This window comes from Phascolarctos cinereus, unplaced genomic scaffold (assembly GCF_003287225.1).
Source record: "Phascolarctos cinereus isolate Bilbo 61053 unplaced genomic scaffold, phaCin_HiC Scaffold_726;HRSCAF=1367, whole genome shotgun sequence".
Lineage (NCBI taxonomy): Eukaryota > Metazoa > Chordata > Mammalia > Diprotodontia > Phascolarctidae > Phascolarctos > Phascolarctos cinereus.
In genome coordinates this window covers 398,346,338-398,374,184 of record NW_027556098.1, presented here as the reverse complement: position 1 = coordinate 398,374,184, position 27,847 = coordinate 398,346,338, and the positions used below count along the sequence as shown (strand labels likewise).

General features: G+C 38.9%; 1 protein-coding gene across 2 annotated transcripts in view; it reads left to right on the top strand.

Moving 5' to 3' along the window:
* Positions 1–27,847, top strand: part of AJAP1 (adherens junctions associated protein 1) — a 270,071-nt gene that overhangs the window by 111,772 nt on the left and 130,452 nt on the right. For both annotated transcript variants that reach the window (XR_002322171.2, XM_020975313.2), the window contains exon 2: positions 7,200–7,978. Coding sequence is in view for 1 of the 2 variants with exons in the window: in XM_020975313.2 (XP_020830972.1) it covers positions 7,200–7,978 (779 nt within the window). In the remaining variant the exon portion in view is untranslated. The remainder of the gene's footprint in view (positions 1–7,199; positions 7,979–27,847) is intronic.

Sequence of the window (27,847 nt, the reverse complement as noted above, 5' to 3'; positions counted from 1 at the left end):
AGAACGAGGCCTTCTCTGTGCCCAAAAGCCTACTGGCCTGCAGACGTTGCCAGAGCCTGTGCAGTTCCAAATATAGTTGCATGCCCACGGTCTAGAGAAGGAGGCAAGCTGGCAAGGCCTGAAGACACAGCTCAGGGTTTCCAGGGGCTCAGGTCCTTGCTTCTCCCTTCCCACCTTTTTAGACAAATAACTCCTACAAATGACCCTGGCAGCCTTCAGAGCCAGCCAACTTTGGTTCCAGAGGTCCTATGCTTGCTCTCTATTCTAGGTTTCACGTCTCATTTTTATTTCTTTTCTTGGGAAAAGTCAGTCATTTAAAAAGACAAGAAGCTGGCCTGAGGTTGGAGAGGGGACTGTTAAATAACCAAATTCACTGCGTTTGGGATCAGTCTTCTTTTCCCCCCTGAAAAAAAAAAAAACAACTGGGTGATGTGGAAATGGAGGAGTTTCTATGGTAACCAATTACCACTGGTGATTGGTGAAATCTCACAAAAAATATCCTGTTAGCAAAGTTATGCTGGGGCAGGCCAGCAGGCACTGGGTTTTTAATTTCCTGGGGCGATATCTCCTATGCCACTAATGGTTGGGTGGTTAGAGTTGAGCATTTCTTTATTTTGCCTGCCATTAATGTCCTGGGAGAGCTGTCTGACTGCACCTGCTACACTCGTGATCTTATTAGCCTGATATCAGCCAGCATTCTTCCACCTCTTCTCTCCCTGACTCTCCCACCCCATTCTGAGGGCTGTAGGGAATGCTCATTCTTCTTGACACATCTCTGATCCTTACTGGGTCATCCCCCAGCCGAAGCTGTGCTACCCTTTGTGATGCCAGTGTACTGATGGGGGAATTGCAAATTGACCTAAATCTCTTAGAAGGCGGTGGATGTGATGCTTATTTCTGTAAATATCAAAGCAAGTTATTCAGACAACCAGAAACTCCCCCCTTCTTTCCCCTCCCCCCCAACACCATCTAACCTCATTAGCATAATGGGAAATATCTAGTTTTTGCAACCAGGCATTTTCATTGTGATTAAAAAAGAAAAGGAAGCTTTATTATTTGGGGAGTAGTACTTTTTGGTGATTAGCTCTCATTAATACAAGTTTCCTTCTCTCTGCATCATGGTGGTGGTGGTCTTTAGGGACAACCAATGCACAGAGTGATTTATTTTTTAATTCATGTGATATTCCAATGCCTCATAATGGAATGGAGGTAGAACATAAGCTCTCTGTGGAATTCCTGGCTCTGGTGCCATTTCATAAACAAGTGTTTCCTGATGCTCATCCTCTACCTTCACAGTCCAATTATGCTACTCTCCATCTTGAAATTACGTGTATTTCTTTGGATATATATTTTTGTCACTTTTCTGTGTATGCATTTTATCCCCACCCCTATGGAATGTAATCAATCATAAAACATTTACTAAGTCGCTACTAGGACACCTGGCTGGTGCAGGTTCTGGAGTCAAATTTGGACCTGACTTCAAATTGGACTCAGACACGTACTAGCTGTGTGACCTTGGAGAAGTCACTTAACCCTGTTTGCCTCAGTTTCTTTATCTGTAAAAAATAAGCTAGAGAAGGAAATGACAAATCTCTCTAGTATCTTTCCCAAGAAAAGCCCAAATGGAGTCATGAAGAGTCAGACATGACTAAACAGCAACGGCAGTTTCCAAGCAAAGAATCAGGTACTAGGGATACAAACACACAGAATTAAGCAACACTCGCTTACAATGAGCTTATATTCTAACTAGGAGACAACTGAAACATACAGGTGTGTGTATACATATGCATATTCATGTATATGTATGTAGAGCTATATACATATATACACACATATATGTGTGTGTATATATGTACATGTGTGAACAAGATGTCCTATTGATAAATGTACATTTCTCAAAAGTAATTGAATTCAAAGTACTCTGGAAGGAAAGGGACAGAATTGGAAGATCAATAAAGTTTTTGTTACACAGATGCAGCCTGAGCTACATTTTAAAAGAGAGGAATTCTCTAAGATGGAGGACAGGAGAGAGGACATTCCTTCCAGTCATGGTGGATGGCCAGTGTAAAGGCACTGATATGGGATTCAGAATATTCTCTACAAGGCCAGTTTGACTGCATCAGAGAGTGAAGGTGAGGGAAGGGGAAGTAATATCCAGTGAGGTTGGAATGATAGATGGATGCCAGGTTGTGTGGGGCCTCAATGGCTAAACAGAGGGGTTATGTTTTATTCTAAAGGCAATAGAAAGCCAATGATTGAATAACAGAGCCACATGGTCGGGCAAGGGCTTAAGGGAAATTACTTTCACAGTAGTGTGGTGGGATGGACCAGAGTAGGGAGAGACTTGAGTCAGGGAAATCAGTTCGGAGGCTGTTTCAATAACAGCATAGAGAAGTGGGGTTTGAATTAAAGTAGTAACTGCATGAGCAAAGAGGAGGTCTGATGCTAGAGATTTTGTGTGTGTAGAATTCCTGCTTCTAAAGGAGAGGGACTAATTTTGTTGGTGACGGTAATGGATGTTCCTCAGCTCTGAGAATAATGCCTTGAACGTAGTAAATGCTTAATATGTGTTTATTTAATTGAACCGAAGGTGGGAAATATTTTTAATCTTGTGTTTATATTCTCTTCATCTTGCATGTACTCATACCCAAATCCTCCAACTGGATCTAAGATCTCATCTTGTTGATCACTAGTTTCCTTGGGCAGCAATGCATATCACGACATTATATTTCCACCCAAGAGTCTAAGGGCCTAAGGGCCTCTATCCAGCATTCAGACAATCAATCTTTTCTTTCTCCTGACCTCTTGAAGAAACCAAATGAACATATGGACTATTATTCTATCATTATTACCATCTATTATTATTGTTCTATTATTACTATTATTATTATTCTATTATTCTATAGTCTATTATTACTATTGTTATTACCATGCATTATTACTCAAAATTGTCATGTGGCTAACCAATATTCATTTCATTCATACATGAATTTTACGACATCCTTCATGCCTTTCATGTACTGAACACCTAATAAACACTTGCTGAATTGTTTCTGTTGTTGTTGAGGGCTTTGCTGGCAGCCTGAAAACTTTGGTAGATGCTTCTTCAAGATGAAAAGATAGCTTTTTCAAGATGTTACTACTTTTCCTCCATCAAGGATCTCAATTCCAGAGTACAATCTCTCTATGCTTCAGTAGATGGTCTTCCAAAACTGCTGCAACAAAACAAAACAAAACAAAACATCCAAATCCAGTAAACATTGGTTAAGCACCTACTATGTGCTAGGTACTGTTCTAAATGCTGGGGATACAATTAGTAAAAAAGAAAGACAGTGCCTGCCCATGGACTATATGCTTATTATCGAAGTCTAACTGTTATCTTAGATCGACTAGATTTAGAGAAATCCATTTTCAGCTTGTGATTATACTACAATCCATTAGGTCATAAGCTCTTTGAAGGCAGGAACTTTCTTTCTTTCTTTCTTTCTTTCTTTCTTTTTCCTTCCTTCCTTCCTTCCTTCCTTCCTTCCTTCCTTCCTTCCTTCCTTCTTTCTGTCTTTTTCTTTCTTTCTTTCTTTCTTTCTTTCTTTCTTTCTTTCTTTCTTTCTTTCTTTCTTTCTTCTTTCTTTCTTCCTTCCTTCCTTCCTTCCTTCCTTCCTTTGTCTTCTTTCTTTCTTTCTTTCTTTCTTTCTTTCTTTCTTTCTTTCTTTCTTTCTTTTCTTTCTTTCTTTCTTTCTTTCTTTCTTTCTTTCTTTCCTTCCTTCCCTCTTTCTTTTTGTCTTTTTTTTTTTATTAATTGTATCCCTAGCACTGAGAATAGTGCCTAGTACATAGTAGGCATTGAAGGTACACAGAATTTTTACTGGATTGGGATGTTGTTGCTTTGATTTTTTTTGGCAGAAGTTTTGGAAGACCATCTACTGAATAACAGAGAGATTGCACTCTGGCAATAAGATCGTTGAAGTAGTAAAAGTAGGAACATCTTGAAAAAAACCATCTAATACCCCAGGTCCTCTCCCCTCTCCTAATACCCTCCCCTATAAAAGACTGAATTGAATTGGAACAATTTTATTCTTAATGACTTTTGAAGGATATAATAAGAGTTTATTGATCTACAAACACACTGACCAACTTCCCTCCTACCTCCCTCCCCCAGTGGAACATTTAGTATCATATCTGGATTTGGTGATTCATATATAGAATCTGAACATACACAGTCAACACTCAACGAATAAGCTATAATACCGTTGGTGACAGAGATAGGTTTAATCTGAATTTATAGCAAGTGTTTTAAAAATAATGCTTATTTGAATAAAAAACATTCTTTTTTTTGGCTAGGCAATGGGGTTAAGTGACTTGCCCAGGGTCACATAGCTAGTAAGTGGTATGTGTCTGAGGTTGGATTGGAACTCAAGTCCTCCTGAATTCAGGGCCAGTGCTCTATCCACTGTGCCACCTAGCTGCCCCAAATCAAAAATATTCTTAACTAGATTCAATTAATTTATTTTAAAAATATATTTTATGCCATTTTAGTATAGTTATTATAATTTATAATCTTATATGTTTTCTTCTATGCATTTAATTAAGAACATTGTCCTGAGAAGAAGTCTGCAGGCTTCATCACGTACACACACACACACACACACACACACACACACGCACACACACACACACACACTCACACAGACACACAGACACACGCACACAGACACACACAGTTTAAGAACCACTGTTTTAGAGTATCATGTAACTTTCACTGGCATATGAGAATATCACATATTTTGTGAATTTACTTTCAGCTAATGAGGTTACTCTGTGCACTGATTAAGAGGCCCTTGGAAGCTAAGTTGTCTAATTTCCTCATTATTGTCCCTGCTCACGCCCTCTCTGAAACTCAGCTATTGCTGAGAATAGATAGCATCACCTCTCAGATAGTCCACTAGGATATCATAGCATACTTAACAGGGATCAGAAAGCCAAGCCTACCATTATAATTTTCTAGCTTTCTTAGGAAACAGAAGTGAATGACACATTGTCCTCTGTTAAGTCTTCCTTGGAGTGGAGGGCATGGTTGATTGGTTCACAAAGCATTTATCTGTACTCCAAATAAATATAAAGAGCTGAGATGCCAACAAAGTAAATACTTGAGCATAGCTGTATTGTCTAATTGGAAAGATATAATTTACTGTGAGTAAGGTCCAGGGTGAATAATTCATGAAATATAAGGTTGGAAAGTGCTGAAATATTCCATATTTTATGGGAGGATCCTGATTTAAAGTAGTTCTATTCAGGCAACAGTAAACATATGCCTATATTTGTAAGGGAGCTAGGCCTATTAGGTTAATGCAATGAGACATGGGATAAGAGCAAAGAAACCTACCTAGGAGCTTCATGTCCTAGTTTTCACTATGATACAATGGACATAAGTTTATCCACATCCTACTTGGCTCTAAGATATACTGTGGAGCTAAAGAAAATGATGGATATGAATCTTCTTTGAGAGAGAAAGGCCATCTTCATATAAAAGTGATTGTTAACTGTTTTTTAGTAAAAAAATGATGATTCAAAGCACTTGAAAGAAACCTTAAAACACTATGTCATTATGATTATACATTGGATAGAGTGTTGGACCTGGATTCAGGATAAATTGAGTTGAAATCCTATATCAGACACTTACTAGCTACGTGACCTTGTTCAAATCACTTGACTTCTCTCTGCCTTGGTTTCCTCATCTGTAAAATGGTGATAATGACAGCACCCACCTTCCAGAGTTGTTGATAGAATCAAATGAGATAATATTTGTAAAGTACTTTGAAAACCTTAAAGTGCTCTATTAATGTTGTTATTAATATTTTAATTATTATTATTACTACTATAATTAATTGTGGGTGGTACAGTCAACACAGCATTGGATTTGGAGTCAAAAGTGTATGAGTTCCAGTCCTGACTTAGACACACTAGTTGTGGGACACCAGATAAGTCACCTAACTGCTATCAGCCTTAATTTCCTCATTTGTAAAATAGAAATATTTGTAAATAGAAACAACTATTTTATTCTGTTGTTGTGAGGGTTAAATGAAGTAATATATGTACGCATTTGCAAACCTTCGAGCTCTATACAATAGCTACCTATTATTATGCCATAATGTTTGGAAAAAATAGCCACAGACTCAGGATGGCTTGGAGTCAAACCCTGCCTCTGGCACATGCTGGCACATGACTCTAGGCAAGTCATTTGAACCATAAATATTTTAGGCTTTATTCTGTAAGACTATCAGTTACAAAGAAAATGTCAATCTCTATTGGTAGAGGGAATTTCCTCACCCAGGAGGAAATCAGTGATGTTATATGTCCAGTCCTTATCCTTAAAATTATCATTAGCATTATTGGAGGCAGCTTGGAGAACTTGGAGTCAAGAAGACTTGAATTAAAATCCCATTTCAGATGCTAGCTGTGTGACTCTGGGAAGTCACTTAACCCCCACATGCCTCAGTTTCCACCTCTGTAAAATAAGCATGATAATAGCAGCTCTCTCAAAGGTTGTTGTGAGGATCAAATGAGTTAAAATATGTAAGCGCTTTGTGAACCTTAAGGTGTTATATAAATAATGAGAATAATTATTATCATTGAAATGCAAAATTTAAAAAGAAGAAAAAAAACAGATAGATAAATGAAGTCATAAGGGAGGAGAGCCTAGAACATAATACCTTCTTGCCTGTGCCTGTGCCTCTGCCTCTTAGAATTCCTCACTTCCTTCAAGATGTAGTTCGATTACTACCTTATACATGAAGTTTTTCTTGAATCCCCTCAACTGCTCCCGACTCCTTCATTAACCACCATGTACTGTATTCTATATAAAGTTGTTCTCTCTCTCTCTCTCTTACTCCATCCCACCCCCCCTACGAGTGCACGTGCACACACACACACACACACACACACACACACACACACACATTTTCTTCTCTAATAGAATGTAAGTTACTTGAAGGAAGGAACTATGTCTCTTTTGCTCTTGTATCCATAGTGGCAAATATAATGCTTGGCATATAGTCATCACCCAATAAATGCTGATGGATGGATAAATGGTTGGATTGATAGATGGATGTATGTATGTATGTATGTATGGATGGATGGATGGATGGATGGCTTGTAACCCAGTGTATCACCAAAATAATTTTCTCTCTCTTTCTCTGATATAGTTCGATGTCTGTCCACTGGTCGGGTTGCCCTATAGGAAGCCATGCTTGGATACTTATAGCCATGTTTCAACTAGCCATGGATTTCCCCACCTGTGAATCTCTAGCCCAAGGCCCAGAGTTCAGGCTCTTGCCTCGGCCTTTCCACAATCCTAGATTGTGGAATTTTAAGAATGGACTGGCAACGAAGATCCCTACCCCTTTATGGAACCTTCTTTCATTCCGTCCTGAGCGTGCACATGGACAAATACGAACATATCATTCCAGAGTGACCCACAGGACCAGGGACCAGGGGGACATCCCTTTGAAAAGTGGGCCATCGAAACACCCAGAAGCTGCCAAATTCAACCCTTCCATTCCGTCCTTGGTGGGCAGTGGGAGCATAGAACAGCAGAAACCTTTAAGAAGAGACAAAAGGCATCTACAAGGGGATAGTTTGAATAATTTTGACTTCAGAGGGAACAAACCCACAGTGGAAACTGAATTCATTGCCTGGGGTCCCACAGGGGAAGAAGAGTCTGTAGAATCTAGCACATCTCCTGGGATTTATGGCCCCACCACTGTCTCCATTTTACAAACCAGAAAGACAACTGTGGCCACTACCACCACCACTACCACAAGCTATGTCACTCTACAAACTAAGGGATTCATGGAGTCCCTTAGTCCTGGGATTATTAAGAACAACCCTAACTATCCGGGTAGGATTAGCACAACAGAAGCCTCCACTGTTCCCAACAGCAATGGCAAAGACATCACGCCACCACGGATTCTGGAGCCCTCGGGTACTCTTTATCTCTTTCGGGGTTTGGGCTGGGAAGTTGGTTTTTTGAACAATGTGTTGTTGCTCCTTTAGTGAGGAGTGTCTATTTTTTGTACCAACTTATGACCAGTGTAAGTCTGAATAGCATAAGCAGCCAACCTGGTGTGACTCTGGTTCTGCTACAAGCAGAAAAGTGTGTGATTTTGGTGACATTTGTGCATGCACGTACATAAGTTGATGCGTGATTTGGCCCAAAGTTAGAAACAGATCATGTCTTCCTGGGATGCTAGCTGAACAATGGGAGTTTATAAAATGTGCTTTGGTCTACTTTGTGTGTCCATGGGAGGTAGTGAGGGACTAGAGTCTTGGGTTGAATGCTGTGAGGTAGATGGGAAAGGAGGAGAGTGGTAGTCACAAACTCTTGTAACTCTAGTAGTCTGTCTTGTAGATAGCCAGAAAAATCCAAATCTAGGCATCCGATGATAGAATTTTATGGAGCCATTAAGGTTTTCTTCAGATTCCCAGAGTCATGCCTCTAATGGATTTGCAATGGATTCAGGGAATGTTCACAGTAACAGGGAAGCTTGAGGATAGGTTAAAAACATCACCCAAAAAGCAAACACAAAACTTCATTACAGAGTCTTCTTGCACTCATTGAAAGGGCAAACACAAAAATATTACACCACAAGGGCTCACAGAAACCCAGATAGGGGTGGTTCCCATTTTGAAAAATGTGGTTCATCCAAATCTCCAACAACTGTCCAATTCAAGCCTTCCATTCTGTTGAGAGCAGATTAAGCACTTAAATAACAATGACTGAAAGTGTGGGATATTTTTTCCCTCCAGGAGTCTTTTAAGAGCACATTAAACATATCATCAGGGGATGAATAATAGGTAAATGTGCTGAGTAGGAGGGTGATGGACTAGGCTTTGGTGGGAGGTGGTTCTCGTAGACATTAGCTTCCTATTTGTGCTGGGGTAGTCATGATTCATACTTACGGCTCAAGATTATTAAATATCCATTTGTGAGGTTTTCTTTCCCTTTTTTCCTCTGGTCCCAGCCCCTGTTCCACACCTTTGCATTTTTTTTTTTGCTTTCTGCAGGGCTATTTTGGCTTCATTCCTTGCTCCACAAGAGGCAGAAATCCCCTCAGTTCTCCAGGGATAAAAGCCCTTGCCACAGCATCCATAGTTGTTCTGCACAGAGATGGAGCTCGGAAGAAGCTTAGAAATATCCTTGAGCTTCCAATCCTTGTGGGGCACACTTTGGCTATTTACAATTCACATCCAGTTTTGTTTGCCTTTGTTAACCAGCATCAGTCACATACAGTATAACAGCTTGGGAGTCCATGGATGGGCGCAGCCCAAATACATTCTATGTAAACAACAACTTTTTGCCAACCCCATAAAATGTAAGAATTACAGAGCCCTGCCATAAAATGGGAGCCTGCAGATCTGATCCTTTCTTCAAAATATTCAGTTTGATATGGTTGGGGGTGTCTAGGCCCTGAGATCCATATCCTTCATGGGGTACCAGTAGGACAACAAGTGATTCTGTTTCTCTTGGCCTGTTTTCTCACCTTGGCTACCATAACCCCCTGCCTTAGTCTCAGATGCCTGCATATTGTTCTCAAATTTCAACACGTGCCCTTCTTTCTGATAATTTAGATCAGTAGAGAATGGATGGTTTTGATTTCCAAATCATCAACTCCAACCCTCCCCAACCCATCTGATTTACTGGTTTCCTTCCAATGGGAAAGACCAGGGTATCTCAGCAGAAAGTTGTCACCCATCTGGCAACGTGGTCATAGATGTAGCAGAGATCATCCAGTCTGTGGTCACTGCTTCCATTTTACAGGTGAATAAGCTGAGGTTTAAGGAAGTTAATTGGCTTACCCAAGTTCATGCATATAGTAAGTGGCAAAAAATTGGACTTGAAACTCCATCTAGTGACTCCAAAGTTGGGGTTATATTAACCAGTAAACCTTTTTAAAGCACCTACTATGTCTCAAGCACTGGGCTCAGTATTAGAGCCAGAGACAAGAGAGAAATCCAGGACAGAAAGCATTTCCCAATAGAGATCTTGGAGGGACCTCCATGGGTTTGTTTTCTCACACATTGCAAACTCTCAGCAAGGAAGCCTAGTTGAGATTGAAGAATCTGGACGCACACAAAGCTGGCAATCCATCATCTGTGTCAGACCTCCTGGAGGAGCATTCAAAGCATCTTCCCCCTTCCCCCAATAAACTCACAAGCCATCATCAAAATAGAATTTAATATACAGTATTCATTTAATGTCATCTCTTCCATATATGTCACTATAGGGACACAGATGAGAAAACAATTTCCCACTTATTCCAAATTAGATTTGTTATTACTAAAGTTAAACTGCTAGGGCAGTATTAGAGGGATTAGCAAATTAATTCACAGAACATTGGACATTACTAATCTGACACGACAGATGCTTATCTTGGAAAAAAAGATTTATGGTTCTTCATAAAATAATCTAGTCTCAGATTAATTTGTCTGGTGAGATGAATTCAAAAAGGGGAAAATGTATGTTTGCTGCCAAGGGAAAGAAATTTTAACAGGCCAAAGAGACGACATCCTGGGGATCAGGTAAAAAGATACTGACAGTGAGCCTCATTAAAGGGGATGGTGGAGGGGGGGGATCAATCATTTCAGGGTAGGAAATCTCAGAAATTGACACCACAATTTGCTGAGACAGCACCCCTAACTCTTACCAAGAAACCTTTCCCTACCCCAGCTTCTGGGTATTGCTTATGGAAATTGGAACCTGAGCTTTGTCACTACAGCATCAAAGGTATTTTAAGTCAGACACTAGGAAGCCTTGACTGAGTGATTGAATCAGTTTATTCAATTAGTTAATCAGCAAGCACTTTATTAATTGCCTAGTATGTGTCAGGCATATATTAATAGGCACTGGTAATACAAAGAACAAAAAAAATACAAGTCTGTGCCCTCAGAGAGCTTATGTTCTGCAAGAGAGAGAGAGAGAGAGAGAGAGAGAGAGAGAGAGAGAGAGGGAGAGAGAGAGAGAGAGAGAGAGGGGGGAGAGAGGGAGAGAGAGAGAGAGAGAGAGGGAGAGAGAGAGAGAGAGGGAGAGAGAGAGAGAGAGAGGGAGAGAGAGAGAGAGAGAGAGGGAGAGAGAGAGAGAGAGAGGGAGGGAGGGAGAGAGAGGGGAAAGAGAGGAAGAGAGGAGAGAGGAGGAGGGAGAAGAGAGGAGAGAGGGAGAGAGAGAGGAGAGGGGGAAGGGGGGGAGAGAGAGAGAGAGAGGAGGAGAGAGAGAGAAGAGAGGGAGGAGAGAGAGAGAGAGAGGAGAGAGAGAGAGAGGGAGAGAGAGAGAGAGAGAGAGAGAGAGAGAGAGAGAAGAGAGAGAGAGAGAGAGAGGGAGAGAGAGAGAGAGAGAGAGAGAGAGAATGAGAGGGAATAACAAGGTTTTTTGGGGGGGTGGGATATGGGAGGAGAATCAGGAAAGTTGTTGTTGTTGTTTTTTTCGTAAATAGTATTTTACTTTTTCCCAATTACATATAAAGATGGTTTTCATTATTCATTTTATAAGATTCTGAGTTCCAAAATTTTTTTTCCCTCCCATCCCGCTTCCCAAAGACAGAAAACAATCTGATATGTTATACATGTGCAATCTTGTAAACATATTTCTACATTAGTCATGTTGTGAAAGAAGAGGCATAACAAAAGGGAAAAGCCACAGAAAACAGCCCAAAATGTGAAAATAGCATGCTTTGATTTGTGTTTGGACTCCATAGTTCTTTCTCTGGATATGGATAGCATTTTCTGTCATGAGTCTTTTGTAATTGTTTGGATCACTGTGTTGCAGAGAAGAAGTCAATCATAGTGATCATCACGTGATGTGGCTGTTACTGTGTACAATGTTCTCCTGGTTCTTCTCACTTCACTCAGCATCAGTATATACAAGTCTTTCCAGTTTTTTTCTGAAATCTGCCTGGTCATTATTTCTTATAGCACGATAGCATCCCATTATATTCATATGCCACAACTTGTTCAGCCATTCCCCAGTTGATGGTCATCTCCTCAATTTTCCAATTCTTTGCCACCACAAAAAGAGCCGCTATATTTTTATACATGTGGGTCCTTTTCCTTTTTTTTTTTTTTTAAATCTCTTTGGGATATAGACCTAGTACTGGTATTGCTGGATCAAAGGGCATGCAATAGTTTTACAGACCTTTGGGCAAAGTTCCAAATTGCTGTCCAGAATGGTTGGATCAGTTCACAACTTCACCAACAATGCATTAGTGTCCGAATTTTCCCACATCTTATCCGACATTTATCATTTTCCTTTTTTGTCATATTAGCCAATCTGACAGGTGTGAGGAGGAGGTACCTCAGAGTTGTTTTAATTTGCATTTATCTTATCAATAGTGATTTTAGACATTTATTCACATAGCTATAGACATCTTTAATTTCTTCTTCTGAAAACTTCCAGTTCATTTCCTTTCACCATTTATCAATAGGGCAAATGACTTGTATTCTTATAAATTTGACTCAGTTCTCCATAAATATATTTTAGAAATGTGGCCTTTATCAGAGACACTGGCTGTAAAAATTGTTTCCCATCTGTCTGTTTTCCTTCTAATCTTGGATGAATTGGTTTTATTTTTGCAAAAACTTTTTAACTTAATGTAATTAAAATCATCCATTTTGCATTCCATAATGTTCTCTATCTCTTGATTGGTCATACGTTCTTCCATTTTTCATAAATCTGACAGGTAAACTATTCCTTGATCTCCTAATTTGCTTTTGGTATCACCCTTTATGTCTAATTCACATACACATTTGACCTTATCTTGGTAAATGGTGTGAGATGTTGGTCTATGCCTAGTATGTACCGCATTATTTTTCAGTTTTCCCAGTAGTTTATGTCAAATAGTGACTTCTTATCCAAGAAGCTGGAGTCTTTGGGTTTATCAAACATTAGATTACTATAGTCATTTAGTACTCTGTCTTGGGTACGTAATCTATTACATTGATCCACCATTCTATTTCTTAGTCAGTATTAAAATATTTGAAAGTTTCTGTCTTAAAATATAGTGTTAGATCTGGTACTGCTAGGCCACCTTCTTTTACATTTTTTTCCCATTAATTCCCTTGATATTCTTGAACTTTTGTTCATCCAGATGAATTTTGTTATTATTTTTCTATCTCTATAAAATAAGTTTTGGTATTTTCATTTATATGGAACTGAATAAGTAAATTAGGTAGAATCGTCGTTTTTATTATATTAGCTTGGCCTACCCATGACCAATTGATATTTTTCCAGTTGTTTAGATCTGACTTTATTTGTGTGAAAAATGTTTTGCAATTGTGTCCATATAGTTCCTGAGTTGGTCTTGGCAAGTAGACTCTCAAATATTTTATACTGTCTACATTGTTTTAAACAGAATTTCTCTTTCTATCTCTTGCTGCTGAGTTTTGTTGGTAATATATAGAAATGCTGATGATTTATGTGGGTTTATTTTAGATACTGAAACTTTACTAGAGTTGTTAATTATTTCAAGCAGTTTCTTATTTTAGTTTATTTTCTGGGATACTCTAAGTATACCATCATATTAGCTGCAAAGTGCGATAGTTTATTTCCTTAATGCCTATTCTGACTTTTTCCATTTCTTTTCCTTCTCTTATTGCTAAACCTAACATTTCTAATACAATATTGAATAATAGTGGTGATAATGGTCATCCTTGGAAGGCTTCTAGCTTATCTCTATTATAGATAGTTTGTTTATGGTTTTAGACAGATACTACTTCTCATTTTAAGGAAAGTTTGATTTATTTCTATGTTCTCTAGTGTTTTTAATAGGAAGGAATGCTGTATTTTTTCAAAAGCTTTTTCTGTATCTATAGAGATAATCATATGATTTCTGTTCGCTTTGTCATTGATAGAGTCAATTATTCTGATAGTTTTCCTAAGATTGAACCAGCCCTACATTTCTGACATAAATCCTAGTGATAATTTGTTTTAATATCTTTGCTAATATTTTATTTTTATACATCAGTATTCATCAGGAAAATGAGTCTGTAATTTTCTTTTTATTTGTGGCTCTTCCTGGTTTAGCTATCAGTACCATATTTGTATCATAAAAGAAATTTGGAAGGACTCCTTCACCTATTTTTCAAATAATTTATGTAGTATTGGATTTAATTATTCTTTAAATGTTTGGTAGAATTCCCTTGTAAATTCATTTGGCACTGGAGATTCTTTTCTTAGGGAGTTCATTGATGGTTTGCTCAATTTCTTTCTCTAAAGTGCAATTATTTAAGTATTTTATTTCTTCCTCTATCAATCTGGGCAGTTTATATTTTTATAATCATCTATTACATTTAAATTGTCAGATTTATTGGCATACAGTTTTGCAAAATAGCTCCCAAATGTTGCCTTAATTTCCTCATCACTGATGGTGAATTCACCCTTTTTATTTTTGATATTGGTAATTTGGTTTTCTGTTTTTTTTAATCAAATTAAACAAAGGTTTATGTATTTTTAAAATAAAACCAGCTCTGTTTTATTTATTAGTTTAATAGTTTCCTGACTTTCAATTTTATTAAACTCTCTTTTCATATTCAGAATGTCTAATTTAGTGTTTAATTGAAGATTTTTAATTTATTCTTTTTCCAGCTCTTTAAATTCCATGTCCAATTCATTCTGCTTTCTCTATTTTATTCATGGTTTGGCTGCATCTCTTTGACAAAATTATTGATTATTTCTATAATGTGTTGCTTGACCCACATATTCTTTAGGACTAGATTATTTCATTTTCAATTAATTTTTACTCTATCTTTCTGTGGCTCTTTATTACATGTAATTTTAAAGGCATCATGATGTGAAAAGGATGCATTTAATATTTTTGTCTTTTTGCATTTGATTATGAGGTTTTTATGCCCTATTACATGGTCAATTTTTGTGTAGGTGTCATGTATCACTGAGAAAAATGTACATTTATTTCTATCACCATTCAATTTTCTTGCAAGGTCTATCATATCTAACTTTTCTAGAATTCTATTTACCTCCTTAACTTCTTTCATGTTTATTTTGTAGTTAGATTTGTCTAGTTGGGGGGGGGGACCAAGATGGAAGAAAAAGAACAGCGACTCACCTGAGCTCTCCCCCAAATCCCTCTGAGCACACCTTTAAATAATGTCATAAAACAGTTCCTGGAGGAGCAGAACACACAAATGGAAAGGATGAAATGATTTTCCAGCCAAAGAGAATTTATAAGGTCATCGGGAAAGGTCTGTCATACCTGGGTAAGAGGGGAGCACAGTCCAGTTCAGGCCACACCAGCACAGCTCCAGCCTCAGCAAAGACCCAATCCCAGCAAACCTGGAACTGGCTTTGGGAGCCACTGAATCAGTAGTGGCAGAAATTGTTTCCGAAGCTCTCAGCCCACAGATGACAAGGGGGTCAAACAATTGGTCAGAAGGACATTTTAGAGTTCTCTTTACTAGCATGGAAGAAGACTCTATTGCTTTGCCCATACTCAGATCTAGGTTGCAGTTGTGAGTGTCAGTCCCAGGGTGAGGAGGAGCACTAGCATAGTAGAGCTTGTGGCCACAGTGAAGGGGAGACCCTCTAGGGCAGAAAAGAGTGCTTGCTGTTTCTCACAGACCAGAGCACAGGCCAGGAGAATAGTAAACACATCTCTTCTTAGAACATACTACCTTGAAAAAATTGAAAACTTAGAAGTCCCTAGAATTATCTCTGAAAATAGCTGCACAAAACCACTGAAGCTTGGGGTAGTGTGTCCTCCACCCTGGAAGCAGAAGCCTACTTTAACAAATCATTAAACATCAAGAAATAGGCTGGGAAAATGAGCAAACAATAGAAAGTTACTCTGATTCCAAGGAAGATCAAATGTACACTCAGAAGATAAAGTCAAAAGTCCTATATCCAAAACCTCAGTGAAAAATACAAATTGGTCTCAGGCCATCAAGAGTTCAAAAACAATTTTAAAGATAAAGTAAGAGAAGTAGAAGAAAAATTGGGAAGAGAAATGAGAATGATGTAAGAAAATCATGAAAAATATATCAACAGCTTGCTAAAGGAGGCACAAAAAAAAAAAAAAACTTAAGAAAATAACACCTTAAAAATACAGACTAGGTCAAATGATAAAAGAGGTCCAAAAAGCCAATGAGCAGAAGAATGCATTAAAAACACAATTGGCTAAATGGAAAAGGAGTTACAAAAGCTCACTAAAGAATGTAATTTCTTGGGGCAGCTAGTTGGCACAATGGATAGAGCACTGGTCCTGAAGTCAGAAGGACCTAGCTCAAATCTGGCCTCAGACCACACACTTGACACTTGCTAGCTGTGTGACCCTGGGCAAGTCACTTAACCCCAACTGCCTAAAAATAAAACAAACAAAAAAGAATGTAAGTTCTTAAAAATTAAAATTATGCAAATGGAAGGTAATGAATTTATGAGATATCAAGAAACAATAAAACAAAACCAAATGGATTTTAAAAATAGAAGACAATGTGAGAGAAAATTTTAAAAGTATTGGACTGTTTGAAAGCTATTATCAAAAAATAGCCTAGACATCATTTTTCTTAAATTATGTGTCTTGGATCTATTCTCTAGGTCAGTTGTTTTTCCAATGAGGTATTTTACATGTTCTATTATTTCATTCTTTTGATTTTGTTTGACTAGTTATTGATGTATCATAGAGTCATAAGCTTTCACTTGCCCAATTCAAATTTTTAAGGAATAATTTTCTTCAGCTAATTTTTGTACCTCCTTTTCTATTTGGCCAATTCCACTTTTGAAAGAGTTGTTTTTCTCAGTGCATTTTTTTCCCATTTGGATTCTACTTTTTTAAGGAGTTGTTTTCTTCAATCAATTTTTGTGCTTCCTTTTCCAAGCTGTTCATTCTTTATTTTTTCATAATTCATTTTGCATAGCTTTCATTTCTTTTCCCAGTTTTTCTCCTATCTCTCTTACTTGATTTTTAAAATCCTTTTTGAGCTCTTCCAAGAGGACTTTTTGGACTTGAAACCAATTCATATTCCCCTTTGAGGCTTCCCATGTAGGCATTTTGACATTGCAGACATTTTCTGAGTTTGTGTTTTGAAATTCCCTGTCACCATTGCAACTTTCTATGGTTAGGGTTCTTTGTTTTTTGCTCCTTTTTTAATAAGTTGAACTCTGCTCCTAAGGTACAGGGGCCACTATCCCAAGCTTCTTCACTGGGCATCCGGGGCCTGGTCACTGGTTTTCTGCACTGGAGCCTCTGGGATCCTAGCACCTTGCCCACTGTGCTAGGGTAGCCTTTTGTGACCTGGGTTCCAGGGGTGGCACTTTGCCTGTTTCACTGAGGCTGGAGGCTTCACAGCTGGCCTGCTGTCCTGCTGGCCTGCTCACCCAGATATGGGACCTTGGTTGCTGATCTATGCTGTGGTTAAGAGGCTCTACCTGGCCTGCCTGGACATTACTTGTGCTGGGCTACACTCTCTTTTTACCCAAGTTAGACAGACCGCTCCTGAAGTCCTTCCAGGCTATCTTGGGCTGGAAAATTGTTTTGCTCTGTCTTTTTGTTGATTCTGTCACTCTAGAATTCCTTTAGAGGCATGATTTAATATTGTTTCTGAGGGAAACTGGGGAGAGCTCAGGCAACTTCCTGGCTTATCTCTAATATCTTGGCTTTACCTCTTCAGGAAAGGTTTAATGCAGGATATGACACTTATTCTAAAACTCATTATATATGTGTGTATACATACATACATACATACACACACACACACACACACACACACACACACACACATATATACACATAAATGCATACACACATATACCCATATCCATCCATCCATATAAATACTCCCATAGGAGGGGGGTAAGTGGGGAGATACACTCAGGGGTTCAAGTTCCTCGCTACTCCACCCACTGACAAGGTGGCTTTGGAAACCTTCTCAAGCCAAAGGCTTTGAGTTCTACCTTTGAGCTTCTGTCCACTCTTTGCTGCTAGCAATGCTACTTCAGGCCTCACCAAGATTTGGAGTGTAGTACAGCCCTAACAACTTGAGAAACAGCTTCATGACAGGCATGGTATAGGAAGTGACACCTGAATTGATCCATGAGGGATCTCCAAATTCCAAAGGATACCATTAAGGAAAGAGTATGTTTCAGGCATGAGTTACAGCCTATACAAACACATAGAAATTAGAGTCCTATTTATTGAAAAGACTGAGCATAATACTTTGTCTAGAAAACAGAGTTTATGAAGGGGAGCAATTTGAAGTCTGTCTAGAAAGGAGGACTAGATTTAGATTGTACAGGGCTTTAACTGGCAATTTGAGGAATTTCTGTTTTACCCAAGAAGCAGTAGGTAGCCACTGAAGCTTTTTGGTCTAGTAAGTCATATGGTCTGAGCTGTACTTTAAGAATATCAGTCTGTGGAGGGAAAATGAGAGAGAAGCAAGAATGGAAATGGAAATTGCAATAATCCTAATAGCCTAAACCAAGGTGATGGCCATATGCTAGAAGAGAAGACAATGGTTATGAAGGGGGTCATAGAGGTAGAATCTCTAGGATTTGGCAGACACTTGGACTTGGGGATTCATGAAAGAGAGAGAAGACTTAAGGATGAATCTGAGATTGCATTAAAAGATTATCATTGGAGTGTGATAGCCAAGATAAGTCTTTTGCTTTGCTTAGTTTTTGAGGTCTCGAGCAACTCAAGAAGGGGACAAAGAAATACAATGTGATGTGCTAGTCCTGGCTTAGCACAAGGCCTCTGGTAAATCCTTCTAGCCTTGGAACTCTATCAAGTTTAGATAGAGGCATATGAAGGTTTTTGATAACTGTTTTCAAAGTACTTGAAGGGTTATTTTGTAGAAGAGGCATTATATTTTTTTCTGTTTGTCCCCAAAAGGAAGAATTAGAAGTGATTGGGGAGGGGAGAGGTAGTTGCAAAAGGATCAATTCAGACTTGGTATCAGAAAAGCAAACAAACTAACAAAACCTCTTCTGAATCCTCTGAGCTGATCTAAAGGTGGAATGGGCTGCCTCAGGAGGTGGTGGGTTATCTTGGATTACAGTTCTTCATGGAAAGGGTGGAAGACCACTTTTTGAGAATGTAATAGAAGCTGAGTTGGACTAGATGGCTCAGAGATCTTTCCAACTGTTCATGTTCAGTGATTCTAGGATTTTCCTAGTAAGAAGACAGGGAAATAAAGGAAATATAGGGTTTTTTTTTCTCTAAAACATCAGTAAATATCCCTTGAGTCTCCTGTGCACCCACAAGCACGACTATCAGCAAGTGTTTGCTTGTTTTATGATGGACATTCAATTGGCATGAAAGAAATTGAGAGGGATTGTAGTATGGGGATATATCATGGAAACCCAGGAAGAAAATGGTTCTTAACTATGAGAAGTGGGCAGAAACAGAATAGACTGCCTTAGGAGGAAATAGAGTCCTTCTCACAGGAAGTCTTCAACCAAAGGGTGGATGATCATTTGCAAGATGTGTTGCAGAGACACTTTTTTATGATACACAAAATTCTTTGTCCAGAGGTACCACTTTGACGTTGAGGTTCATTGCACCTGAGATGCTATGATTCTTAGACGGTGTTGTTTTTCTTCCTCGAAACACTTCTCATCATATTGGTAGGATAACTGAAGCAAATTAAACTTCCTAACTATCCTTCATGGTAGCGAGGTTGCTTATCAGAAGACCTGTAGCTGTACCTTTCAATGGACATGAGTCAGAAGAGAACTTTGTAGACACTAGGCTTATGAGATATGGATTGTCTCTGTGGCGTCTCATTATCTAAAACATCCCAGCATCAGATTGCTCTGAAAATTAAGAGATCTCAAAGAATCTGGGATTAGTTTCTCACCAGATGGCTTGGAGGAGTAATAATCAAAATGAGAAGTAAAATTTGAAAGGCAATGAAGCAAAGAGCAAGGTTTTATTAAGCAACTACTATATGCCAGGCACCATTAAATGCCTGGCATACAAAAGGAAAATGTTAAACTTCCCCCACCCTCAGACAGTTTATCATTCTATTGTTGTATTTGGAAAAGAAAATACTTTTTCTCTTCCTCTCCCTTTCTCCCTTTCTCTCCCCTTGCTTTCCCTTCCCTTCCCTCCCTACTCTCTCTGTCTCTGTTTCTCTCTATATATCTCTGTCAGTCTCTCTGTCTCTGTCTCTGTATCTTTTTCCATATGTCTATCTGTCTGTCTCTCTCTACACACGTACACACACACACACAAACACATGCACAAATTCACATGCATATACATATGATACGTATATGCAAAACATATACAAAACAAGGGCTGTCCTTAAAGTCAGAAAGAAGAGGGCTCAAGTCCTGCTTCTGACATCTATTGTCTCTGTAACCCCAAAGGGCAAATCACAACCTCTCAGTGGCCTGGACACTTCTTTATAACTAGAAACTGCAAACAAATTCCTGACCTGTACTGTGAGAAGGATTTCCCTTTAGGGGAATTCTCTGCAGTGATAGAATCATTGGTCTGTAACAAACAAAACAAAACAAAAACAACTCTCCCTATTTACATAGCACCTTAATGATACAAACCAGTTTAACTGGAGGATCAAATGAGAGATATCTGTGAAGTGCTTAGCACAATGCCTGGGACACAGCAGGGGCTTCCTAAATGGTTGTTCCCTTTTATCTCATCTGATCTTCCCAGAAGCCCACAGTTATTAATATCCTTGTTTTACAGGTCAAGAAATAGAGTCTGTGACAATTTAAATTACTTGGCTATGGCTAGAAAGTGAAAGAAATTGGTTTACTCCTATATTGATAATCAATTATTAGTTTGGGTTTCAGGCTTTTCTCCTTTATTTCCTCAGTTGAGGTCCAGCCCCTGTAAAAGGTCAGTCTCTGAAGGACATGACTGATGGATGAGTTTGTCCTAACCCTCAAGGAAACACGCTCTTCAGCCTTGGGTGGGATTCCACCCAACTTAGGCTTCCTTGATTCTGCTTAACATGTAAGCAGAATCCAGTCTTAATGAGTTTCTATCCCAAGGAAAAGAGTCTCTGTCCCTGTTCCCTTCCATTAGAGTTAAGGGTGACCCAGCTCATAAAGGAGAAAACCAGCAGCAGGAAGAGCTGAAGACTTCTAGCCCACATCCTCATTAATGTACACCAGCCAGGGTTGATATTCAGTTGTCAGAAGCATTCCCTTTTACAAAAATATTTAAGGTTTTCAAGCTCTCCATGGTTTAGTATTTGATTATTAAGGGAAATCACTAATTTATTGATTATTAGCTAGCCTAATTAATACAATGATTATTAATTACCCAGAAACTCTGTCTCTTGGGGTTTTTCAGTTTATCACAAAAGCCAGTAAGTGTGTGAGCTGGGATTTGTAGACAGGTCTTCCTGATACCAAGTCCAGAGAAACTTTTTTTCTATATAAACAATTGAATTGTTACAACAGCCAAAGTATTTATAGCATGTGGCACTTACTATTGACATGTTGGCCAGAAACTAATTCTGACAGCTTGCTAATGATTTGTGACAAGTAGGAATCTCTCTGAGCAATTCATGTTGCAATGGATTCCTGCTCCATCCATCAATTGGTCACTTTCTCCACAGCCCCAGTCTAAAGAGACACTTGCATATTTCTTTGCATGCAGTGAGTCCCTGGGAAGACCATTCCTGAATATTCTATAATAACCCTCTTTGCTACTGGGATGATCAGTGGTTTGGAATCCAAAGCAGAGAGTACTGAAGCTCATCATTGACTTCCTTCCTCCATTGGCCACCCAGGTCTTGTTGCTGACCTTGCCTCACAGCATGATAGCTTCTATGGTACCAGCCAATAACAGCATGCCATAGAAAGTCATTCCGGATTGGCTCTGATTCACTGAAGTCATTTAGATTATACCTCAGATGTGTATTGGCAGCAGGCAAATGTCAAACAGGTCAGAGGGTACTTTTTAGGCACAGATGGAGAAATTTCCCATAACAAATCATCTCCTCTTTATGATAATGTACTCTCCAATTGTATTCAGAACCTCGAATGACAGACTTTCCTAGAAACGAAAAAAGAAACCAAAAAAAAATGTGTTTTTTTTTTCCCCTGCAAAATGATAAAGGAATGAATGTTTCTAGGGGATTTGAGCCAACTGTTCCAGGCATCCAGGAGGCTCATTCACCCATAACACAGTGTACATTCCCATTTGAAGCCTGGAGACTTTCTAGGCTTATGGAGAACACATGGTGCTTTTCCTTGCAGTTATGTCTTATCATTCTGCTCAGAGAGTGCTGAAAACCATGGCGATCCCAAAGAGAATGCCTTACATATTCGCAGGTGTTCAAGGCTTGTTCTCTGTTTCAGATCCACCCATCAGGACCACTGAATCACACAAGTTCCCAGATGGAAGGATCATAGGATATGCATAGAGTTAGAGCTGAAAGGGGTCTCATTGAGTATCTAGTCCAACAAGCACTCTAAAGGAATTCTGCCATAAAAGACCTAACAAGTTTTTATCCAACCTCTATTTGAAGGAAGGCTTTCAGCAAGGGGAGACCCACTACCTTCCAAGGCATTCCATTCCATTTCTGAACAGGTCTAACTGTTAGAACATTTATTTTTTCTTTTCTCAACATCAAGTCTAAATCTTCTTCCTTGAAACTTCTACCCATTTGTTCATGGTTCTGTTTGACTAAGAACCCCTAAAGACCTGAATTCAAATCCCACCTCTGACTTACCTATCTGGGTGATCGTGAGCAAATTCCTCTGAGCCTCAGTTCCTCCATCTGTAAAATGAGGAGATTGGACTCCAAAGTCCCATGTAGCTCTAATTCTATGATCACATAATCATTCTCCCATATGGTAGGTCTTGAAACACTTGAGCACAGCTATCCTGAACCTCTCCTCCCAAGCCCTTTTCAGGTTACACATCTCCATTTTCTTTGACCAATCCTCATGTAGCATGAGGTCAAGGCCCTTTACCATCTCAACTGCCCTGCTTTGGGCACTTTCCAGTCTGTCAATGTCCTTCTTAAACTACTGTGGTTAGATCTGAACACAATACTACCAATGTAGTATGATCAGGACCTAGGACAGAGGCACTCTCCCCTCCTTATTCCCGGAAGCTGGGCTTCTTTTCACATAGCCAAAGATTGCATTAGCTTTTTTGGCTGACATGTTACACTACTGTATTAGCCACATACTGCAGCTGAAAGATCAGGTGGTTCAGCTCAAGCCCAGATCCCTCCCTGCCTTGGCAATCAGGGTTTTTCCAAGGATGACTTCTCAAGTGGATTTGTCCTTGTTACCCAGAGGTCTTCAGTGTCCCTTTTGAAATGTATTCATGGAATCACAAAAGGCAAAGACCAATAGACCAGTAAGTTGGAGCAAGATGAAATTTAATTGAAAGGTGAAAGAAATCATTAGCAGGTGAATCAAGTAGAGGGGCCCCTTCCCCCTCCTGTTTTAGGATTGGATGGCAAAATCTGAATGCTGAATTCTTTTTAATTATGTTACTGGGTATTGGCTCAGAGGGAAACAGTCTTTCTTTGTTGTTCGGTTGTTTCAGTCATGTCTTACTCTTGTGACCCCATTTAGGGTTTTCTTGGCAAAGATGCTGGAGTAGTTTGCCATTTACTTCTCTAACTAATTTTACAGATAAGGAAACTGAGGCAAACAGGGTTAAGTGACTTGCCCAAGGTCACATAGCTAGTAAGTGCCTGAAGTCAGATTTGAACTCATGAAGATGAATCTTTTTGGTTCCAAGCCCAGCACTCTATCTACTGTGCCACCCAACTATCTTGAGTGGGGGTCTTCTGCCTTATACTTCATCTTAGGCTTGGTGACCTAAACAACACTTTCTATTCTTTAAAAAAAAGAGAGGGGGGAGGGAATCAAAATTTCCTTCAGCCATGCTGATAATTACAAAATCAGGCTTCACCAGACTGCCAAAGAGGTCCATGGCCCACCAAAAAGTTAAGAAACCCTGTTGTAGCCTAGGAATGTGTTGTGACCTTGAAGTCAAAAGACCTGGGATTAAAATGCTGGTCCTGCTGCTTAATGTTGGCATTCCCTTGGCTAACACATGCTCTCTCTCTAGGGAATGAGAAGGTTAGACTAAATGCTTGAGGCTCTTTTTCTACTCTTGATCTCATCCCCCTTTTTAGTCCTTAAGTCCTTCTCTAATATGTGTTTGCCTTATGGAAGTTTCTTTGACTTTTAAATCTCTGGCTTCTTCATGTCCACCCTCTACATTTAGGAGGCCATTTCTGATCCCCTCAACTGCTCATATTTCTCCTTCCCCCTCCCCAAGCAAAATTATCCATTCCTTATTATGTGTGTGTGTGTCTTGTACATACTTATATGGGCTCATTTTTTCAAACAAATGAAACATAAGCCCACTGAGGGAAGGGGTTATTTCATTTTTGTCTGTATCTAGCATACATCTAGCCTGGCATGTAATCAGCATTTAATACATCCTTGTCAATTAATTGGTGGGTTCCCAAGAGTATAACTCCAATTTGTAACATTATTATACTGATAGATTGTAAAGTCCTTGAAGTCAGGGACTCTTTATAAGGAAACATTTGTATATACATACATGCACACACATTCACATATGCACACACATATACATACATATACATACAGATATACACACATATATGTATATATACCCACATATAAACACATACATATATAGTATTTATATATACTAATTATATATATGTATATATATGCGTATATATATATATATATAATAGTATTTAAATATATACATACATACTACACTATTATTCTTTTATATTCCCAGCACCTAGCAGAGTACTTGGCATATAGAATGCACTAAATAAGTTCTGGTTAAATGATTGATTGAATATTAGGAAGAAAATCCAATTTATGACATGATTACATTGAAAGGCTGAAAGTTCCTAGAGGACAAGGTGTATTTCATTTTTGTTTTTGTATCCACAGTTCCTAACACATTGCCTGGTGTGTAAAAGTGCTCAATCACTGTCTGTTGATTGATTGACTGATTGACTGAAGGCACAACAAAGCTCTGGCTAGTATGTCCAAGTTGGAAAGTCTTTAAATATGGCCCCATGGACAAGTTAAGCCAATGATTATGAGGGTTTCACTTTCTGGAGCACTGTAAGATTTTTTTTAAAGACCCTCCTTATAAACAACCCCTTTGGGTAGGATCCTATCATTCTCCTGTTACAGATAATAAAATGGAGATTTGTGTTAGGAAGATGAAGTAAAACATGGTTACATGTTTAAATTAGCATCGAAAGTATGATTTGAAGTTGAACACCAAGTCCCATTCATTTTCATTAGACAAACCTATGAGAAACATCATTGAAAATTTTGTCACCTGTTAATAAATTTCTTGATGGCCATATCCACTTATGAAGCTGTATCTTTTTAAACATTTTTTTAATATAAAGTTATTTATTTTTAGTTTTCAACATTCCTTTCCACAAGTTTTTGAGTTCCAAATTTTCACCCCATTTCACCCCTCCCCCACCCCAAAATGGCATGCATTCTAAATATCCCTTCCCCATGTCTGTCCTCTCTTCTATCTCTCCCCACTTCTCTTATCCCCTTCCCCTTCTATTTTCCTGTAGGGCAGGATAGACTTCTGTACCCCGTTTCCTGTATTTCTTATTTATGAAGCTGTATCTTAAAGCACTAGACAGTGGGGCTAGCACCCACATTGTTGAAAGTATGAGTCCATAAAGCCTTAGCCTAAGGAAAGATCCAGGTACAGGTACAGAAAAGTGGTCACTTGCCTAAGGTCACATAGATGGTAAATGTCCATGCAGAGATTTGTACCCAGGTTTTTTGACTCTTGTTCCCAGAATAAAAATTGATAAAAGAAGCTCTACACATTCCACATGATTGGTTCACCAAGTCACTGAATCTCACAGCTGGAAGGGTGCTGTAATGACATCTAGTCCAATGGGCACTAGTCCTAAAGTCTCCTCATTGTCCAGCCTCTGCTTAAAGAGTTCCAGAGATGAGAAATACTGGGTCCCCCTTACCCTTCACTCACTGTTTTTTTTTAATTGAACAAAAATTTAGTTTATTATTGTTCAGTCATTTTCAGTCATATCCAGTTCTTTGTGACCTGATTTGGGGTTTTCTTGGCAAAGGTACTGGAGTAGTTTGTCATTTTCTTCTTCAGATCATTTTACAGATAAGGAAACTGAGGCAAACAAGGTGACGTGACTTGCTTATGGTGGCACAACTAGTAAGTGTCTGAGACCAGATTTGAACTCAGGAAGGTGAGTCATTTTGACCACAGACATGAACTTTAGAGGCCATGAACAGTGACCTCCACATTTTAAATCTGAAGAAATTGTGGCTGACAGAGGTTAAATGACTTGCTGAGAGTCATGTAGCTATTATATGTCTGATGCAGGATCCCTCCTGCCTCTGTCCTCTGAGGTTGACCAGGCTAATCCATTTTCCAAGGAGTTGTCCTTCAGGTATTTGGTGATTACTTTCATGTGTACTAGGGCCTCAGATCATACCTGTGTATGTTTCCTGTGTACTCCATACTCAGTGAGTGGTCCTCCAACCTCCATTTCAAGATGTCCAGAGAAGGAGAATGGATTACTCTGATCTGTAAAGGAGCAACAAAGCCTTCTAAGTACTGCTCACAACAAGTAGATAAGTAAACACTAAGCTTTTAGGAAATTACTAAGCCCTTTGACAAAGAGTCTTCCTTTTTTCTTCTTTACACATATTCTGTTTTCCAATCCATTGCTCTTAACTTTCTGACCCAAAGACTCATTTCCTTTTGGAGAGTCAGGTGTGTGTGTGTGTGTGTGTGTGTGTGTGTGTGTGTGTGTGTGTGTGTGTGTGTGTGTGTGTGTGTGTGCATGTGAGCATGAAAGTTTGTGACTATCTTTAGGTTCATGAAGGTATTAGAGTGGAAAAAAACCACTGTCTTTGTAGTCAGAAGTCCTGGGTTCAAATCCAGCCTCAGATACTACCTCAGTGACCTTGGCCATGTCATATCACCTCCCTAAACTCTGTTTCTTCATATTTGAAGGGAGGTGGTTGAACTACATGGCCTCTGTGATCCCTCCTACTTTTAGATTCATGACTTTCTGACCCCGATTTCCCACTTTAGTTCCCTTCATGATAAAAAGAGGGATCTGGAATTAATGGCCTCTTAGCTCCATTCCATATCTAAGTATGATGCCATGGAAATTCATGACAAAGCCTACTTCCTTACCTAGGCAGCTAAGGAAGACAGGCGCAACTCTTATAGTAACCCTTCTTCTCTTGCCAGTTTTTCTCAGAGCTGCCTGACCTGTTTGTTTCCTCATTTGCAAGATTGCAAAATAGAGATTTTGCTTTTCAAACTTCCTGGCTTCAAAATCATTCTCAAGCTTAACAGTAGAACCACAAGACCCTTAACACATTAGAAAACTCACAGAATAACAGGATTTTTCAGGAGCCAAGACTGGCTCATGACTGAGTGTCTGGCTGCTTTCCAGAGTTGTTTTCCTTTTCATTATTATTGTTATGACATGTATTGTTCTCCTGGTTCTGCTTACTTCACTGTGTATCAATTCTTATAGTTCTTCCAAGATTTCTCTGATTTTTTTTTCCTTTGGCCTTTCCTACAATACAGCATTCCATTACTATTCCATTATATCTACACACCAAAAACGTGTTTAGCCATTCCCCAATCAGTGCATATCCACTTAATTTCTAGTATTTGTTTTTATATAAATACTGCTATAATTATTTTGGCCCATGTGAAATGTTTCTTTCTGACTTTGACCTTCTTGGGATATGGGCCCAACAGTGGGGTAATGAGGTCAAAGAGCAAAAGCACTTTAGTAACGTTTATAATCTAATTTA